Source organism: Monodon monoceros, unplaced genomic scaffold, assembly GCF_005190385.1.
Source record: "Monodon monoceros isolate NGI ecotype Baffin Bay Population unplaced genomic scaffold, NGI_Narwhal_1 Super_Scaffold_19, whole genome shotgun sequence".
Classification (NCBI taxonomy): Eukaryota; Metazoa; Chordata; class Mammalia; order Artiodactyla; family Monodontidae; genus Monodon; species Monodon monoceros.
This window is the reverse complement of record NW_021703775.1, coordinates 68,895,102-68,910,205: the sequence shown is the minus strand read 5'-3', so window position 1 is coordinate 68,910,205 and position 15,104 is coordinate 68,895,102. Positions and strand designations below refer to the sequence as shown.

The 15,104-nt window shown below is 56.4% G+C and overlaps 1 protein-coding gene and 1 long non-coding RNA gene across 16 annotated transcripts in view; one reads left to right on the top strand and one right to left on the bottom strand.

The window, feature by feature from the left end:
- DNMT3A (DNA methyltransferase 3 alpha) overlaps positions 1 to 15,104 on the bottom strand; it is a 100,072-nt gene that overhangs the window by 2,481 nt on the left and 82,487 nt on the right. For 11 of the 15 annotated variants that reach the window (XM_029232238.1, XM_029232237.1, XM_029232239.1 and 8 more), the window contains 15 exons: positions 10,459 to 10,674; positions 10,076 to 10,234; positions 9,539 to 9,646; positions 9,167 to 9,323; positions 8,689 to 8,838; positions 8,537 to 8,581; positions 7,718 to 7,797; positions 7,039 to 7,151; positions 6,737 to 6,920; positions 6,405 to 6,489; positions 4,369 to 4,514; positions 3,458 to 3,548; positions 3,120 to 3,268; positions 2,009 to 2,094; positions 150 to 219 (listed from right to left, as the gene is read on the bottom strand). In XM_029232238.1, coding sequence (XP_029088071.1) covers positions 150 to 219; positions 2,009 to 2,094; positions 3,120 to 3,268; positions 3,458 to 3,548; positions 4,369 to 4,514; positions 6,405 to 6,489; positions 6,737 to 6,920; positions 7,039 to 7,151; positions 7,718 to 7,797; positions 8,537 to 8,581; positions 8,689 to 8,838; positions 9,167 to 9,323; positions 9,539 to 9,646; positions 10,076 to 10,234; positions 10,459 to 10,674 — 1,839 coding nt within the window. The other 4 variants (XM_029232250.1, XR_003794937.1, XM_029232247.1 and 1 more) reach the window with 4 other exon arrangements.
- Positions 14,248 to 15,104, top strand: part of LOC114900789 — a 4,506-nt gene continuing 3,649 nt past the window's right edge. The window contains exons 1-2 of the long non-coding RNA XR_003794938.1: positions 14,248 to 14,677; positions 14,894 to 15,010. This is a non-coding gene — a long non-coding RNA (uncharacterized LOC114900789). The remainder of the gene's footprint in view (positions 14,678 to 14,893; positions 15,011 to 15,104) is intronic.

The window sequence follows — 15,104 nt, the reverse complement described above, 5'->3', positions numbered from 1 at the left end:
CCCCCCCGCCCGACCCTCCGGCTCTGGCCAACTGCATGCACAACCCCCTCAGTCGCATCCTCTGCAGGCGGGACACAGCCCGGGTGCTGTTCCAGCCCATCCTGCCCTTCTCCTTACCCCCAGCAGAGGGCTTTGATGCTGGGGCTAACCTTGGCTATTCTGCCGTGCTCCAGACACTCCTGCAGCTCCAGCTTATCATTCACAGTGGATGCCAACGGCCTAGAAGGCAGAAGAGAGGGAGTAACAACAGAGACCAGGACGATGGCAGGGATGCACCCAGGGCCCTGACCCAGCAGTCATCTGACTCACATGGGGAAAGTAAAGAGCACCCCGTCACCCACGTGCGTCGTAACCCCCTTCAAACTCCCCAAAACACATGCGACATACACTGCAGCCACTCACAGACACAAGTCCCCCAAGCATTAATCCTTAAAGGTAAATTCAAAAGTGGTCTCAAACTACAAATGAACAGACAACGCCTGCCCAGACGGGGAAAAGCCCAATTATTTTTAAACCTGTTACTTAAAAATAGACTGAGTCTTAAAAGTACCCATCACAAAGCAAGCTTTGGCATGACAGAATGTCCTGTATTTCGACTACGGTGATGGTTACATGGGTCTGTACACTGGATGAAATTCATCAAACTGTACACCTGAAATGTACAGTTAGTTAACTAGACAAATTCTGCACAGTCCCCAGAAGACTAAAATTTTGTGACACGGAACGTGTCACTTCTCAGAAGGCAGACCAGATCACTAGATATCACCTTCGCTGCTGGCCTTTTCTGACATTTAGGATTACTTAATAAAGGTTTCACAGAGCGGTCCACCATCTCTGCATGGGAATCACCCCAGGACCCATGGTCAAATCACGCCTCCAGACTCCTCCCTGTTTATGCGCATATACACTCTACTTGGTCCCTCGCGGTACCTCTGCTCCTCCTGGAAGCTCAGAGTTCTAGAATTTTAGAGTTGGAAGAAGCATGTAAGAACAATCCCCCCAAGGGCTGTCAGGGTACACTGAGTTACTGGCTCCATAAAAATACTGGACTACATAAGCCAGTCCATTTTTCCAATACGCACAGACATCCATCCTGGGAACATTAGGGAGACACTGAGACAGTTTTCAGGTCAGCTGCCCACTGACCCATCTCCTTCCCAGCCAACAAGCCCTCGCAAAAGACGGCAGCTTTGCCAAACAGGTATGAGACCGGGGAAGTTCCTAAAACTTCATGCTATTGGCAGAGAGGCAGATTAGATGACTGAGGCCAGGTTAAATGATGTTCCCAATTTGTAGGTGTACCAAGGAGGCTTAAAATCCACACTCAAAACATGGTGCAAAATATTTCTTTCCAATATCTAGATTGGGTGGATCTCCCTCTGCTTTTGAACCACTAACTCTCAACCAGAATTCCTTTCTTCACATACGCCTTTTTATAGTACGATTATTACGCTGAGGAAATGAAATTTTCTTCATTCCTGGACATTAAAATCTCTGTGTAACCTAAACGAAGAGCATCCTTCCAAAAAAGGACTTGAAGCCAACAAAGTGTGTGGATAATAAGTGGAGCAGGGCCCTCTAAGCTGCAAGGTGCCTGCTGCTTCGAGATTCTCTCTCCTGGAGCCCGATGTGGCCCAGCTGTGGGCACCACTCTCTTTCCCATCCCCAAACACATCCTCCACAGCTTTACCTCAGGGGACTAGGGACCAGCTGACTCTAGACACATCACCAACGTAGGAGAACCAACCATATAACTCAGCAGCACGATGAGTCCTCTTCTGTGTCAAGAGTGTGCTTTTTAAAGGTCCCATTTGGGACCACTAGTCCTTGGTTTCTCAGGCAAGTATTTTCTACACCTGACTCCCCTTCTTCCTCAAGGAAAAGGAAACAAAGAAGAACACGGCAGAGCAGCAAGCTGGTCAGCAGGGGAGGCTGGCCCCCTCCTCGGGGCGTCATCCTGCCTGCAGACACCCACCCGCGGCCACCTGGGCACGGAGCTCTCACCAACCTGTTCATACCGGGAAGGTTCCCCCAGAAGTAGCGGGCCCTGTGTGCAGCTGACACTTCTTTGGCATCAATCATCACAGGGTTGGACTATAAAACAGGACAGAGGTTAAAGATGAGTGAGAGAGAAATGTGAGAGTGCCAGGAAATTGGCTAGTTTAGAGCCTCAAAGGCTCTTACTTCTCTCTCGAGAGGCCACACTGGGAGAGCCTGAAGGCCCCAGGAAAAGCTGGAATTAAACCCAGCTACGTTCCACATGCTCCCACTGGAACAGTCTAGACCCGCACAGTCCACACTGCGATGATGGAAATGTTCTATCTGCACTGTTCCATGTAGTGGCCACTAGCCCACCAGCTGCAGATGGCGGAGTACTTGAGAGGAGGCTGGTGTGACTGAGGAATTTTAATGTCAATTTAAATACCACACATGGCAGATGCCCACCACACTGGACCACACAGCTCCAGCTCACCCGGAGGCTTTGAGAAAGAAAGTTCCAACGAGTGTGGATGTGTTCGCTGTAGTACGTCCACATTATGAGCCAAACACACCAGCTTGAGGCGTTTGCCCCCAAGACCCGGGAGCACAGGCTCGGGCTCCCAGACTGCCCGCCCCAAGAAGGACTCTGGCTGCAGAAACCCTCTGTGCACAGCCCAAACCAGGCTCAGCCAAGTTGGGACCCACAAAATGGGAAATAGAAACTGAGATAAGCTGTGTTTTCTTCCCAGGTGCCATAAAGCATCCGTCACGGTGCCAGGGAGCGAGGACAAGCCATTCTGGTTGGGAAAATTGCTTCTGGTATCTCAAAGGCTCCCCCAGGGAAACGCCACACAGGCCCCCAAGCCCAGGAGTCTGACACTGCACCCTGTTTACAACAGTCAGGTCCTCCAAGTGCTGAGGCCCACACCCACATACCACCTCTTACGGTGAGGCCGCGGGTTCTGTCCAAGCTGTGCTTCCTCCCTGTCTACTGGGAAGCCCAGAGCTTCCCAAACGGGCCCCTTGCGAAGCGGAAGTCACCAGTCCCCAGCTCCACAATGCAGATGAGACAGGGATAAAGCAGCAGTCCAAGGTAGAAGCCATTAGTGAGCTGACCAAACCAAGGGTGCTGGCTATACCTCGAGAAATCGCGAGATGTCCCTCTTGTCACTAACGCCCATGGCCACCACATTCTCAAAGAGCCAGAAGAAGGGGCGATCATCTCCCTCCTTGGGCCGCGCATCATGCAGGAGGCGGTAGAACTCAAAGAAGAGCCGGCCAGTGCCCTCTGAGAGGTCGGAAGAGAAAGCCATCAGCTGGGGCTGTCTGCAGGAGACAGTGGTGTGGCCCGGGCACGGGGAGGGCAGGGGAGGACAGGGTCGTTGGGAGTAGCCGTCCCAGGGCAGAAATATCCAAGTAGGAAAGAGACGTGCGAAAGCACCAGCTCAGAAGGCGGAGGGGTGAGTGCAGCACCTACCGTAGAGTCCCTTGCGGGCAGGGTTGACGATGGAGAGATCATTGCAGGGACTGCCCCCAATCACCAGATCGAACGGGCCCCACTCCTGGATCTGGGAGGATAAAGGTAATGTGATGGGCCTGATGTCCGGGGACAGAGGCAGAAAGGGAGAGAGAAAGGATCTGTGAATTTGGCAAAAAAAGTACTTTGGCATGGGAGAGAAGAGACCCGGCTGCTTTGAATGCTCTCTACATACACACGTACATTCATATACACACACGCGCGCGCACACACAGTGCAGCCATGGGCAAGTCACTGAGGCTCTCTGGGCTGTTTCCTAAATAATAAAGGGAAAGGACTGAACTGGACCATCTCTGAGGCCAGTGGGGAAACCAGTGTGCCCCCAGCAGGAAAAGCAGCCGCTCAGGGGGGACAGCGGTCCAGGCTGGGCAGCTGAATGAAAGGTACTCTGTGCTCTGCGCACCTTGGGCAGGTGTCTGGACCATCTGAACCCCTCCATATGCCCTTCAGGATGCCTGAGGGCCTGTAGTTCGAGGTCGACATGGATAACTGGAAAAGCAAGGGGCCACTCAGGCAGGATCCCGCCAGATCCCCCCCTCCCCAAAATGGAGGCTGGTGAACCTTTCGCCAGCAGTACTGGGAGGATGGGAACCTCACTGCAACCCACAGCGCTCCACTCAAGAGGGCCAGGAAACCAGCCAGGCCCAAGAAGCCTGGCCCCCAATTCCCACTGGAATCTGCCCCGATCCTCTAGAGACAAGGAGGGAAATGGAAGAGAAGGAGGGAGAGAGTTCATCAGGGGAGGGGGGAGAAAGGAAAAGAGCAAATGGACAAAATGAGAGGAGCTGGCGCTGTCCCCGGAGCTAAGTGACGTAGAGAAGGTGGGCGGGGCCGTGGCGGCACTGACATACATGCTTCTGCGTGACGCTGCGGACGTCCCCGACGTACATGATCTTCCCCTGGTGCCGCACCATGCCCACCGTGATGGAGTCCTCGCACACCTCGGAAGCGATGTAGCGATCCACCTGAATGCCCAAGTCCTTCAGCACCAGAAGCCCTGTGCCAGCCAGCAAAACGCACCGTCACTGGGTCACCTCCCTGGCACCCCAGTCTTTGCAGGGGGTCCCTCGGGCCAGCCGGACACATGGGTCAAAGGCAGGCCCAAGCCCTGCCCTGCCCTGAAAGCCGCAGGAGACTTCTGGATCAAACTGGAGTATCAATAACAAGGACATCAAACAGGCTGTTACGTCGAGGCTCTTTCACGCCTAATTTGATCTACTCAGGAAATAGTCAAGACAGGACAGCAGGGGGTTTCGGGAAGCAGGGACAACAACAAGTGACTTCTGGGTGGGCTTTGCTGTTTCTGTATCTTGCATATACTGGTCCTTCCTCAGCCCTTCTATCACCTCCTGCTGCAAAATTCAACCATCCGTCAAGACTCAAGGTAAATGCCACCCACTCTAGAAGGGTTTCACTGATGCCCACCCCAGCCTGCAGCCCCCGGGATGGCCTCCCCACTCCGTAAGGCCCAGCACCTTCTGAGGTGGCACATCCTCCACCTCAGAGCAGCTCGCACGCCTGAGCCAGCCCTTCTCTTGGGTTGCAAATGTCTTCACGACAGAGTGGGCGGTCTCAGTCAGCGTGTTTCCTCCTGAACTGACTACTCACACTTCCTGACCACGGCCCTTCCCCAAAGGCTTGCTGAATTGAGGCAAGGAAACAGAACAGACCCTGTGTCAGGAGACACAGCACCATTCCCACTGCTCCCAAAAGACCTCCCCACAAGGAGCCTGCACGGCCTCTTGGAGTGTGACGTGGCTTAAGAAGGCTTCAAGGTCCTAGCCTGGGAAACCAAAGCTGTACATTAACTCCTTTAGGTTCACATGACATCAGCACTGAGCTGGGAACAGAAGACAGACATCTGGCCCAGGTGCCTTCCCCACCCTCTGGCCAAGGTCTCCGGGCCCAGCCTGCCCATCTATCTCCCTTTGGTCCCATGAAGACAAGTTCTAAGGAGGACTATTTGTTTCCTAAGGACTGAAAAGCCTCAGCCTTGGGGCAGGGCTGAGGGGTGTATATGAGTATTCACGTCAAGAACCACATGAAATTAAAAACAGCGGCCACACGGTGACCCGGTATTCCCTAAAAGTTAATGGTTTAAGTATATAAAGATGCATGTACGAGGATGCTTGTCACAGAACTGCTCATAGTGGTGGGGAAAAAAGTAAACAACCCAATAGGGGGTTCATTAAATAAATGATGGTAGTTTCCCTCCATAGAATCCTATGTAGCATTTATAAATAATGTAGTTCTATATTGGTTGACATGAAAAACCAGTCATGATATCATAAATGAAAAGGCACGTTACGACACATTTTACTATTTACTATGCATTTTACTACCCTTTTGTCTTATTTATCTACCTACATATGATTATATAAACACACACATGCACAGAAAAAAAATTCTGAAATCTAAAAATGTAAAAGGACGTATACCAAAACACTAGTCATAGGATTACGGGCGATTTAAATATTCTTTAGACCCTCTTGTTTAGAGTTTGTTTTTTCACTGCGACTTATAATCAAAGCACAACAGGACTGCCCATGATTTTGCTTTGGTCGCCAAGTCTGTCCTTTGAGGTTCTGTGAAAATCTTCCATAGTCTCTGACCAGCGATGGCTCTATCCTCTGCTGGAGCGCCTCCCTCCCACTGCCCCCGTTCCCGCCCCCCGCCCCCGGCCTCACGTCCGCAGTAAGGCAATGCCCACCAAACATGCTGGTTTACCACTTAGTTTTACTTTTCATTGAACACAGAAGTTTCCTCCTTATGGTAATATTTTAACAGTTGTAACGTTAACTGTCACTCTGTTTTGCCGAAGTTACGCACACACAGTCCCCTGAGCCCAGCTCCCACGTCCCAGGACGAAGATGCCAATGACTCTCACCTGTAGCGATTCCATCAAACAGGGACAGCACCCGGATAGGCTTCCTCTTCTCGGCTGGGACAGGTGGGTAAACCTTCGGAGGGTCCTAGGCAGCCAGCACAACAGGCCAGGTGAGCGTCCAGGAGTGTCCGACAGACCCGCACGCGGGGCTGGCCTCCCGGCCAACTGTGAGCGCTTGGGATTTCCAGACCTGCACAGCCCGCTCGCGGCTCAGGCCCCGCTGCCCAGCGCCCAGGCCCCCGACCAACCGAAGCGTTCTCGCTCTGGTGGAGTCTGCCCTCTGGCTTTGGCAGGCGGGGGGTGAGGAGAGCCACCCTCGGCCCAGCACTCACGAATTCCTGGTCGTGGTTATTGGCGAAGAACATCTGGAGCCGAGAGGGCCAGTCTTCTCGCCGCCGCAGCAGCCCGTAGGTGCCCTTGTGCCCGCACATGTAGCAGTTCCAGGGGTCTTCCTTAATGGCTGCCTGCGCAGCTCCCGGCCCCACCAAGAGATCCACACATTCAACGCAAAAGCACCTGGAAGGAAGCCCAGTGGAGCGGAGGGGACTCTCACCCCAAGGCCAGTCCCGGATGGAGTGTGGCCGCAGTGCAGGGCAAAGAGGGAGGGCCACTACGCGCGGGGGCGGGGCCTCACCTGCAGCAGTTGTTGTTCCCGCACATGAGCACCTCGCGCCCGCCACAGCAGATGGTGCAGTAGGACTGATAGCCGTCATCATCATACTGGTACGCGCACTCCAGGAAGCAGTTCTAGGGAGCACGGCGGAGGCTCAGAGACCACCGGGCGGCACCCAGGCCAGCCAGGGTGAAGGCAGGCTATGAACCCAGCCTCTGGGCTTTGGCCTTGAAACCTCGACACAGAGCCCTGGAGACACGACCCCGCTACCCATCCAGCCAGGGTCCAGCCCAGACCACAGATCTGGGAAGGGGACACCATGCCTCCCCACTGCAGTGGACAAACCAAGGAGAGGCGCGTGGGAAGGCCTGGAAAAGAAGGCCTGCACCGCCTTGTGGTCCCCCGCGCCCAGGGCACAGCGACCCACCCATCAGCCTGTCCACGCCCACTTCACACTAGCGACTGTGAGACACTGTGAGCCCACATCTGGGGACGTGAATGGGGCTTTAGAGGGGGCAGGGATCTCTCAGAGGAAAAGCAACAGCAAGTCAAACGCTTGAAACCCAAGGATCCATTTTATCAGGACTCTGCTTCAAGAGCAAACCTCGGAGTCAACCTCGCAGCTATCCCAGGTGCCTGCGGCCCAGAGGCCAGGAGGTGTGGCCAGCCGGGGCCTCGCCTCTGCCGGGTGTGCCCCTACCTTGCAGTTTTGGCACATTCCTCCGATGAAAAGAGGGTGTTCCAGGGTGACGTTGAGGCTTCCACAAGAGATGCAAATGTCTGGGCAACAGAGGAAGCAGAGTGAGTGTCACAGAAGGGCCCCCTCCCCACTTGGGCCGAAGCCCAGCTCCAGAAAAGCTGTAACAAGGGGCGTGCTGGAGCAGCAGCCAGAAAAGAAGGCAGGAAAGAGTCTGGGAGGGGCCCCATGGAACAGGGAGGCAGCGCGGCCCCGATCTCAGGAGCCCACTCATCTCCCTGAGCAGCAATGCCGCCTTCCAGGAAAGGCATGGTACAAGGGTTAAGAACCCGCTGTGAGAACGGGGCCTGACCCTGTGTTACTCTGGAGATGTCCTTGGGCAGTCAACCCTTAAGGCCTAGGCCCCTGCCCTCATCCTTCCTGGCCCTGAGGGCCCCGAGCTGGACACACCATCACTAGGCCAAGGGAGACAGATATGGGATGCACTAATGACCCCCAGATGAGAGAAGGTGAGGAAAGGTAAAAGGGCAAGTTCCGATCCAAGAGAGGCCACCCTTATCTGACCCACTGGAGTGTCCCAAACCCTAATGACCAGTTCCCACCACCGACAGGAAAGATCGTGGCACCGGTAGATGTGTGTGTCAAGCAGGCTGGAGGTGGTGGGACATGAAGGACACATCCTGTCACCAAGTACTGATGTCCCACGGCATCGTACCTTCCTCGGTACCTATAGTACTCCGTGCCGGCCACCACCTTAGGGCCCAAGTGGAACAGACAATTGACTTCCCAGGGCCAAGGCCCAGCTGCCCCCTCAGGACTCACCCTCGATGTTCCGGCACTTCTGCCGCACCTCGTACACCAGCCGCTCTGCAGAGGGGAGGAGAGCCCGGCGTCAGAGGAGGCCTCGAGGGTCATGCCCATTCCTCTGAGCGCCGGCCTCACCCTGCCGCTCTCTCCAGAGCCAGGCCAACTACCTCTTGTGCGTTCATCAATTATCTCCTTGACCTTGGGCTTTTCAGTTGTGCTCTTTCGGGGCTTTTTGGCTGGTGGGGGCGGTGCATAGGCAGCTGCCTCGGGTTCAACCCACATGTCTGTGTAAACTTCTTTGTAGGGGTTCTTCTCCTCTGGATCGGGAAAGCACGTGATGAGGTCATGGTTACTGGCTGACGAGGAATCCCAGCTCTCTTCCCCTGGACCATCTACCTACAACGGGGTGTAGCAGGGTGCGGCCCGGTGCCCAGCTTGTTCCTAGCTCCCAAGTCTCTGGTGCCAGCAAGCCAAGGGGGAGCAGGTTGTTCAAAGTCCCAGAGTGGCACTGGCCCTACCTGGCCCCAGGGAGAGGGAGACGGCGGCCATTCCCACTGCGAAGCTTGATGGAGGAGGCCTTGACGGCCCTACCTAAGCACGGCTTTCCGAGCCTGGGTGCGGAGCTGCTGGTGCACCTGCGTTTACCTTCTGGGGGCTCCAGGCCCTTGGGGCCAGAGGGCTGGAACCCTCCCAGGGCCCATTCGATCATCTGTTTGTTCTGCACCTCCACGGCCTTGGCAGTGTCGCTCTCGTCGTTGTCGTGGCACATCGGGAACAGCTTCCCCGCTCGGCTGCTGGCCACCTGGAGGGCAACACGTGTGGGGAGAGTAGCGAAGGTGGGCTCAGGCAAGAGGTGGGAGAAGGTGCAGAAAGGAGACAAGTAAGGAGAAAAGGAGGCCCGAGGGCCTCCCAGGCAGACCCTCTGCCCAGGCCTAAGCCCTGTGCTCCAGCTTCCAGACCAAAAGTGGTCCCTGCCGTCTGAGCTCGCCCTGCTGAGTCCCTCGGAGGGGCACTGACCTGCAGTACTTCGTAGATGGCCTTGCGGTACATGGGCTGCTTGTTGTAGGTGGCCTGGTGGAAGGCGCTGCAGAAGGAGCTCAGCGGCATCAGCTTCTCCACACACACCTGAAGGCACAACCCGCCCTCGTTTGCTCCTCCTTCCACACTCACCGAGCACCCACCACTTGCCTGGCGTGGTCAGGGGTGGGGGCATTAGGGCCCGGCCTCTGCCCTCAAGAGGACCGGATGCACCAGTAAATAATTACATGACGTAAAGGAGGAGTCCAAGCCCCGGTGTCGGGGAGGACCTGAATGCAGGTGGAAGGGAATTCTGGGTACAGGGTTCCTGGAAGACATCCGACTCTTGTTTGGAGTGCAACCTAATGATCTCAAGGGCTTCCTCCAATCACACATATACAGAGTGGAGACGAGCAGAGCCCCCTCCTACTATCCCAATTCCGAACCACGCCCCCAGCCAAAACCAGAGGCCCCGGGACCAAGACCCCTTCCTCCCCGCCCTCCCCTGCCAGGCTACCGCCAAACCCCATGACTCACCACTGAGAACTTGCCATCTCCGAACCACATGACCCAACGGGTGCCTTCTGCTGCTCGGCTCCGGCCCGTCATCCACCAAGACACAATGCGGCCTGGCCACCAGGAGAAGCCCCGCAGTTTCCCCCACACCAGCTCCCCAATGCCAAAGCCCCGGCCGTCCTGGAGCCCCAAGGAGCAGAAGTCATTACATGGTGGTCACGAGGCCCTGCCACCCTGATTCCCCCCAAAGCAACCCCAGCCCTGGGCATCTGAGGGTCAGGACAGCCAGGAGGGAGCGCCACCTGAATGGACAGAGCGAGACTGGAGAGACAAAGAGGCCTGGGGTCGGGTAGAGAGAGCAGGACGGGAGGAGCTGGACGAGGCGGGTGAAGCCAGCCGCTCACCTCGTACTCCGGCTCGTCATCGGCTGCCTTGGCGGCGTTCTTGTCCCCAGCGTCAGCCCCCACGGGCTCGGGCGTGGTGGCCACAGTGGGGGACGCAGGGTCGGTGGGCTGCTGCACAGCAGGAGGACTGGCCTCCTCCACCTTCTGAGACTCGGTGGACCCCTGGTTTTCTTCGACAGCATTCATTACGGCAATCACCTTGGCTTTCTTCTCAGCCTGGGGAAACAAGGAACAGAAGTTACCTTGAGCTGACACTCAAGGGGCTCTTCTCAACCTCTCCAGGGTCTGGAGACAGTGACAGAGGGTAAGGGGCTGGAGAGAGGAGTTCTTCCCTCATCAACTCAACCGGCTTGCCACGGAAAACAGAAAGACGTGAAGTTGAGAGGTGAGCTCAGATCACTAGGCTCTCAATGCCAGCCTTCTCTGCCTCCTAGGAGCTCTTCCTCCCTCGTCTAATCTTCCTCAATTGTCAGCATCATTAGTTGCCCATCTTCTGACACGGAGAGATCAATTCTATTCAGATACTAACCACGCCCCTTAGATGAGGCACAGACCTTGGCTCCAGCCTCTCCTATCTTACTCCCCGATCTAGAAACGGATCCTCTTGTCCTTTTCTCCATAGTTTTCCTGGGCAATCGACCCCTTCTCTTCCTGGTCTTGGCTTCCAGACCACAATTCTAGTTTCGTTGTGATACGTAACGAAGAAATCACTGTTTTGTGTTCAGAGCGCACGGTTCCTTCCCCATCTGCTCAACCACCACGAAAAGCCCCAGAAGAGCTTGCCTGCTCCCGTGCTCACACGCCATCCTGGAGTTCTCAGGATCACATCTAATGTATGTTGTCACCAGATTCTACGCCTTCTTTCTACGTGCACCTTTCAGATCCATAAATACACTTATTCTTTCAACAACTATTTAGGGAGTCCACAGTATAGCCAGGCATCCTCTCTGCCATCCCACTGACAAATTAATCCAAACCCAAGTATTCTCCCAATTTGAACAGCCTCCATCCTTTCACCGTTCACCATCTCATGCTCATCTTTCAGGCTATGACCTGCATGCCCATTCCTTCTCAAAACCTGCTCCAGTATTCCCATCACCCTGCAGAGGAGAATGAAATGCCTGATACTTAGCTCTGAGGGCCATTCAACCTAATCTCACCCATCTCACCCTAATGACTGAATCTAGGACACGCGGCCCTCAAGCTTCAAGGCTCTGCACCCGTTTTCACACCAGATTCAAAGGGAAAAAAATCCCACCTTCAACATGAAGCTTTCCCTGAGAGCTTAGAGCTGTGAATACAAACCCACCCTCAAGATTACCTGGAGTATAAGACCTCTAAGCTGGAAGTCACAGCATTTATATTCCTGTCTTAGCCTTGCAACTAATTAACAGCCGACTTTGGAGCAGTCCCTTGAGTTGCTCCACCTAAAAAGGAGTTTGAACGGAAGGATTTCTGTTAACCTTTTCTGACTGGTTGAAGAAGCTGACGTATGTATGTACCAAGAATTCCAAGGCCTCTTCACAGCCTGTCAATGGACCCCCAGGTCCCAGGTTAAGAACAGCTCAATGGTCTACTGTCTCTTAGATTCGTTTTATTTTGATCTATCTTCAAGTCTTTGCCTCCTGGCCACAGACCAAATCTGCTTCTTGTGGCAATTCCTAAAACACGAGGCTGGAAGTCTTAGCTCTTTCTCTGACTCAACAAATTCTAAAATGGGATAAAGCATCCTTTGCCCCCAGCCCACAAACAGCTGGGAGAGAGAGCTCCGAGGTGGGGTGAGGGTGGAAGAACGCAGAGGACCTGCTCCTCCCTCCCAAGCCCCACCCTCACCTGGGGGATTCTGCCCCACCCCTTCCTAAAATCTACCTCCTCCTCTCCCACAAGGTGTGCCTAGGTGTGCACTCAAGCCTGTGGTGAGAGAGGTTCTCTCTCAGAATTGTCAGCTGCGGCTGCGCTATCCCAGGGCCAGATCTGCTCAGATAAATGCCCTGCCTAGCAGTCTCTGCTCCCTTCCCTCCACCATGCCTCCGTGAACTTCAGGCACGGCCGCTGACCTAGACCAGGGTGCTGCCTTGGGTGGAAGGCAGCACCATTCTGCCAAAGGACCCAGTTTCCAGGGGCGACGGGCCCCCTCAGCCAGAACAAGGTGCGCAGGTGGCAGGAGGCGGCAGGGGGAAAGGATCCCAGCAAGCAGCGCTGGGGGGGGCCGGGGCACACGCGTCGGGCTCCCCCCGGCCTCCCCCAGTCTAGAAGGCAGTCGTGCCTGACACCACCCTCCTCACTCCCCCTCAGCCCCTTTGTCTCTCTTCTCAAGCCCTCCACAGTGAGTTCCTGAACATTATTCTTCCCCCACAACTTCCCCCAGCTTGTCAGACGGTGCTGCTGACGGCTGTTAAGCGCCCCCAACCCAGTAGGTGCAGGAGAACACGCACCCAGCATGGTTTGGCAGGCAGGGGAGGAAGGGGCCTCCATCGGGACAAGGCCAGAAGGGGTGGGGGAAGGAAGAAGGGGGTGGGTTAGCAGCAGGAGGCAAGAGGAAAGGGGAAGAAGGGGCGAGAGGGTGGCTGGGTGGGGGAGGGGCTCATTAGAATAGACTTGCCTAGGGCAGTGCAGGAGGCCCCTTTTCCACGTTCATGCCAACCCCCCGGACAATAGGAGAAATAAGGGTTAACTCTGGGCTGGGGCTTTTGGGCTAAAGGCTCCCCCCCACCTCAGTTCAGAAGGTCCTACCCCAGAGTAGCCAAGAGACTGGGCAGGATCAGGAAGACACCACACCAGCCCCACTACGGCGGCTCGAGGAGGCCACTTGGCCTGGAGTTTGTTCTGCCTGGAGAGCCACTGGTAACTCCACTCTGGTGGAGGCATGGCCTCCCCATCCAGTCCCATCTCCTCGGGCAGCTGTCCCGCCTCCACCTCTCTCTGCGACTCAGGCTGCTTCCCATTCCAAAGGTCAGAGGTCCAGGGACCCACGCGGACCCCGGGCTGTCCCAGGTGCCTCTCCCATCACAGGCCGGCGTCAGGCCACCCCACAGCCCCCTGTCAGGGTCACACTGCTCCCTCCCACCCTGACACCACTTCTTTCTGGCGGCCTGACGGTGGCTCCCAGGAACAGGCAGGAGAGGAAACTGTCCCTCTCAAGAGGCCACAAGCTTGGCACGGCCTGAGGACGGCGTGGTCCACCAGCCAGGAACACAGGTCAGCAAGGAAATGCCAACAACCCATCTGCCAGCCAGCTCAGCAAAACCGCCGCTGCTAGCCCAACTCCACGGGCCGGGGCCTGCCCCCAGCCTTCGCTGACCACTGCCCCAGGCTCACAACAGGCCTGCTCTTGCTGGCCCCTGAGCCGCCAGGTCCCACCTGAGCGCAGGAAGGAGTGGGGCTTGGGGCTCCTGAGGAGGAAGTGGGTGGGACAGCAGTAACTCAGCATCTCCAGAACTCAGGCCAGGCAGGGGAGCCAGCTCCTGCGGGCCGGGGAGGCAGACTTGACTCTTCTCAAGCCCAGAGGGCTGCAGGCCCAGAGATCCTCCCACCGGCCCCGGCCGCCTCCCCGCCCCCAGTTTCCCCAGGGCTCCATCCAGGAACCTACCCATAAGGCCAGGTGCAGCCCCTCTGTGGTCCGGCTCAGGTGTGAGCCCCAGCCCTGAAGCTCTGTAAGTAGCTGCCCGTCTGGGGGGAGGGGAAGGGGGCGATGGGGCTGGGGGGCGGAGGGGGCCAGAGAGAGGGGGAGGGGGAGGTGGGGGGGAGGGATTGAACATTTTCTTTGTCTAGAACTCCAGGTCACGTGGGCCCCGCTGGAGTGCCTGGTTGGCTGCGAGCGGGCCGGGGGAGGGGGCCGGCTCTCAGACGCTGGCAGTGGGCCAGCCCCTCTCCTTCGGTCCGAGGGGCGCGGGCCGGCGCTGGGGCCTGGGGGCGCGGCTGGGCCTCCGCCCGTTCCCAGGGCCCCGCCCAGGCCAGGCTGGAGGCGGTGCCCGCCCCCTCCAACCGGCCAGCCTTCCCCGCCCCCTCTCCTCCAACTCCACCAGAGCCCGGCGCGGAGCCGGGGGGCGAGGCCGGGAGCCCGCGGGCCGCGCGGGGAGGGAAGGAGGAGAACCGGGAGGGAAGGGGCTGCCTTCCAGCTGCGGAGGTAAGGTGCGAGCGCCCAGAGAACCAGGAGCGCAGGCAAAAGGAGAGAAGAGCTTTCGGGCCGTCTGGGAGAGACAGGAGAAAGTTGTTAAAAGTGAGTCTCAGCAGCACAACCAAAAAAAAAAAAAAGGAAAAGCTTACAGATGAGCGAAGAGGCCCAGGAAACTGTAGGAAAACTCAAAGCACACAGAGATGGGCAGAAAGCGCCCGTACAGAACTGGGTGCGCTCCAGAACGGGAACTGGGAGCGTTGCCGGGGGGGGGGGGGGGGGAGGAGGAGTTCAAAAGTACAGCAATTCCTTCATTCCCAGGCACATACATCTGCTGCTCAAGACTGCACTCCTTCGGAGCCTCCAGGTGCAGCTGCAACCATTTCAAGTTCCCTCCTCCAGAGCAGAGGCCCCGCCCCCCAAGAAGAATATATATGTGTGTGTATATATATGTATATATATATACATACATACATACATATACTCTCTCTCTCTCTCTCTCTCTCTCTCTCTCTCTCTCTCTCTCTCTCTC